At 30.3% G+C, this 3,834-nt stretch overlaps 1 protein-coding gene across 1 annotated transcript; it reads right to left on the reverse strand.

The window, feature by feature from the left end:
- Positions 1 to 2,257: 2,257 nt before the first annotated feature.
- On the reverse strand, positions 2,258 to 3,269 carry LOC114412952. Its single transcript, XM_028377072.1, has one exon. The coding sequence runs from the start codon at positions 3,176 to 3,178 to the stop codon at positions 2,456 to 2,458; it is 723 nt and encodes a 240-aa protein (XP_028232873.1). The 5' UTR covers positions 3,179 to 3,269; the 3' UTR covers positions 2,258 to 2,455.
- Positions 3,270 to 3,834: the final 565 nt, after the last annotated feature.

A 3,834-nucleotide genomic window follows, 5' to 3' on the forward strand; every position in this document is an offset into this window, starting at 1 on the left:
TAATAAATAAAATTTATTCATTTTTATCTAATAATGATCATTACATATATATTGATCTATTTGAATTATTGATGTCCTATTCATAATAATCTTACGATTAATAACAATTTAGATTAAAATTATAAATGACTTTTTTTCTCCTTATTATAATTCCTATCAAAATAATAAACCTCTAATTTTAATTAAAAACTTGTCAAATTAACAATTTAATAAAATAATTGAATTAAATCTTGGATATATATTTATTCCAACATGTTTACCCTTCTCCTTCTTCAAAAAAAGGCTTCTTTCCAATGGAGATATTTAGCATTGTTTGTCAAAATATCTATTGCCAGGCTCTTTCTAAGCTAGTCCCGATCTGCAAAATCAGAAAAAAGTTGTAGTAATTTGCATATTCAATTATTGTCATCCTTTCTGATTTCAACTTTTTTTGCATTTTAATTTCAAAACATCGTTAAAGAAACTTTTACTTAAATAGGTAACTGACAAAGGAGAGTACACTGTTTTTTAAAAGAAATAACCAAATTATGCTTATGTTCCACCCCATGTACTGGGAGAGAGATTTATCTTCAGCTTTCCTTTATCGCTCGGTTTTAAAGAGGAAATCTTTGGAAGGCATAAAAGATAATTACTACGGTTTATTTGCATAATTCTAGCTACGATTTCAAAGAGAATTTTTATTTTATTTTAAATAAATACTATATTTGTATAATTCTAGTTACGGTTTTCAGATATTGTAGTTGGAAAAAACAAATAACAAAAGACAAGGGATGTTCACGTGTTAGATTTAGACCGTTAGATACATGTCACTCTTCTCCTCTATGATTAAAGATAAAAAAGAGGACGTGATAAGAAAATAAATGACATACCAGAATATGATAAAGTAGAACAGAGGACAGGTTACTATAAGGGGGAAAAACAGAGAAAACCACACAAAGCTAATAATATTTGCAAATTTTGCATCTTTACTGATCACTCAAGATTTTCCATGTTCATCTCTCGTACTCGTAGGTCCACATATAAATGTCATGCCATTTGGCTACGTGAGAATTTGAAATTACACATGCATATATTAAATTCATTGTATATTATTATATTAATCTTTTATCACATAAATTTAATATTTGCTAAATTTTATATTAAAATTATTAATATTTTATTAATCTATATTACATTTAGGATAAAATATATTTTAAGTATCTCAATTATTTTTTGTCAAATTTGATATAGATTCTTATATCTTAAGAATATTAGTATGTAATTTTGGACTTTATATATATATATATATATATATATATATATATATTAAATTGGTGATTTTCATTTTTTTTATAGAACTTAGAATAATAAGATGAGAGAAGAAATTCAACAGTCATAAAAAATACAGGATCAAAATCATAAATTTTAATAAATAGGAATTAAGATCAATTTTGATTGAAAATTAAAAGACCTAAAATATATTTTATCCTTAAAATTAATGTGATATATAATATATATATTTGTAAAATATGTAACAATAAAGTTTGTTTGATCACAGCCTAGATTGATTCTGATGTTGGATCAAAAGATTGATTCCGATGTCTATGCTTTGCCTGCTTTGCTGGAATGAATCATCCAATTCATTCCTGAAAAAAAGAAACAAAAGCCTTAGTTGATAAAAGTAATACATACAAGATTTTTTAAAAATAATTTTTTGGTTACTCTTTAGATTCGGTCTACGCATGTTTTCGACAGTACAACAGGTTCTGCGATATATTTTTATTATCAACAAATATTATTATTAGGATTGTTACTTTTTTTTATAGAAGGAGAATCTACCACCTATCCTTCCTTCCCCAATAAATCAATCTTATATCTCCGGGCTATGAGGGAATAAAGGATAAGAGTGTATCAGCTGCACAAAAATGTGATACTCACAGAATTTACAGATAAATGCAACGGAGGAGAAACAATTAAATGCTTCTGATATTTAAAGTGATGCTACTATTTTTAATTCCCCATTATGGTTCAGCCAATTATTATTAGTATGTTCTTATGAACTGAAATCATCATCTAATTCTGTAAAACTCTATTTTCTGCTTTTAATATCTAATTACCTATCAATTGCATTGTAAATTCCTTAGCCAAACAAGCAAGACAAAAAAAAAAAAGTTTGTTCACCATCAACCTAACATCTAAGAAGCAGAAGTATTCAGACCTACCATGAGCACCATAACAAAATTTGTCCCAGGACCTACATAAGTACACATTGAGCCAATAAATCTGAAATGCAAAATGAAATTTCCTCTCTTTTTATCTAAAATTACATGTAACAAATTTTGTGGAATGCCAGATTCCAGAAAAAATTTTAGAAAAGGGAATAAATACATAGAAAAATTGAAAAAAGAACAAGGAAAATGTATATATGAAACGAAAGAAAAAGAAGAAAATTTTTGGATTATGAAGAAGTTCATCATCATCTGACAGTGGAAGCAACAGTGTGAGCCCACCATCTGAGACTTTCTTTCATGTCAGTTTCATTGTTGATAGCAGGCATTTTCCAATTCACCAAAGGGTTCTCTTTTTTTCTCCTATCACATTCCTGAACCTCCCATGCTTCAGAAAGGTAAGGCCTTGGAACACTTATCTCATCACAATCATCATCTTCTTCTTTTTCCTCTTCCTTTTTCCCTAGCCTTTGCAACCCAGGAATAATTGAAGCCAAGCTTGAGTCTTTATCCTCCTCTGAGAAAACAAAACCCAGATCCATGAACCCTTTTAGCTCCTCAAATTCAAGGTCTGACAAACTCTTGCTCTCCCTCCTCTTCCTAGTTCCATTGCTTGAGATTTTTTTGTTCTTCTTGGGACACAACACCTCATCAGATTCTGAGTCAGTGGCTTCTTTTCCTGAGAGTATGATTTGGAGCTTTGGATGGAGAAGAAGCACTGAGTCTGGTGACAGAGAATCATGGTTGAAGCTTGTCGTTATCATGGATAATTGGTCACTCATGGATCTGGTGTGGCTGGTTCGGATCAAGGGTAGCTTTGGTTCTTCTTCTTCTTCTTCTTCTTCTTTTATCTCATAATCTAAACTTTCGTTATAACTTGTAATTGATATGTGAGGACTTGAATTTGTCTTCAAAATGTTAACCTCAAACCAGCAAGAATCAAAGAGGTTCAAGACAGCCTCCGATTCCATGGCGGCTGAAGAGGATAATCAGCAGAAATGAAAAGACCTTTGTGATTTGTGATTTGTGATTTGTGATTTGTGAATTGCGTGTTAGCGGAAGTGAATTACATAGTCCATGTAGATAACTAGAATATATATACCATGTTTCATGACCATATTGCCCTTCATTTTACCCTCTAATTACAAAATTCTAAACCAATTGTTTATTTGTCTACACGTTTTGAATTAAGTAATTTTGAAACATGTCTTTTTCAATTCGTGTGTGGTATAACTTTGTGGGAATATTATTTTCTATTTTGCCGAGTGAAAATTATTGATTCCGTCGTTAGGGAAATACTGTTTGGAATTAGGTGGGTTTATGAATAGGTAAAAGGAAGGGTTAATTGATTGAGGTGGAACAGTGAATTATGGATGCTACTAGATAAAGCTAGATATAAGGTTGGGGATTTTGTCAACAATTTGACATCAAATTACTTATCAACCACTAATGTTTATCTTATTATCTCTTGGATTCTGACATTTTACTGGTTTTCATTTCTTCTTGTTTGTTTGATGATTACACCAAACCGTTTTGATGTAAAATTAATGGTTCTAACTACAACAATTATTGTGGGTTGCTTCCAAATTACACAAACTTGAATTGCGCATGTCACTGTGGTTGCTAG

Source organism: Glycine soja, chromosome 5 (assembly GCF_004193775.1).
Source record: "Glycine soja cultivar W05 chromosome 5, ASM419377v2, whole genome shotgun sequence".
NCBI classification, from domain to species: domain Eukaryota; kingdom Viridiplantae; phylum Streptophyta; class Magnoliopsida; order Fabales; family Fabaceae; genus Glycine; species Glycine soja.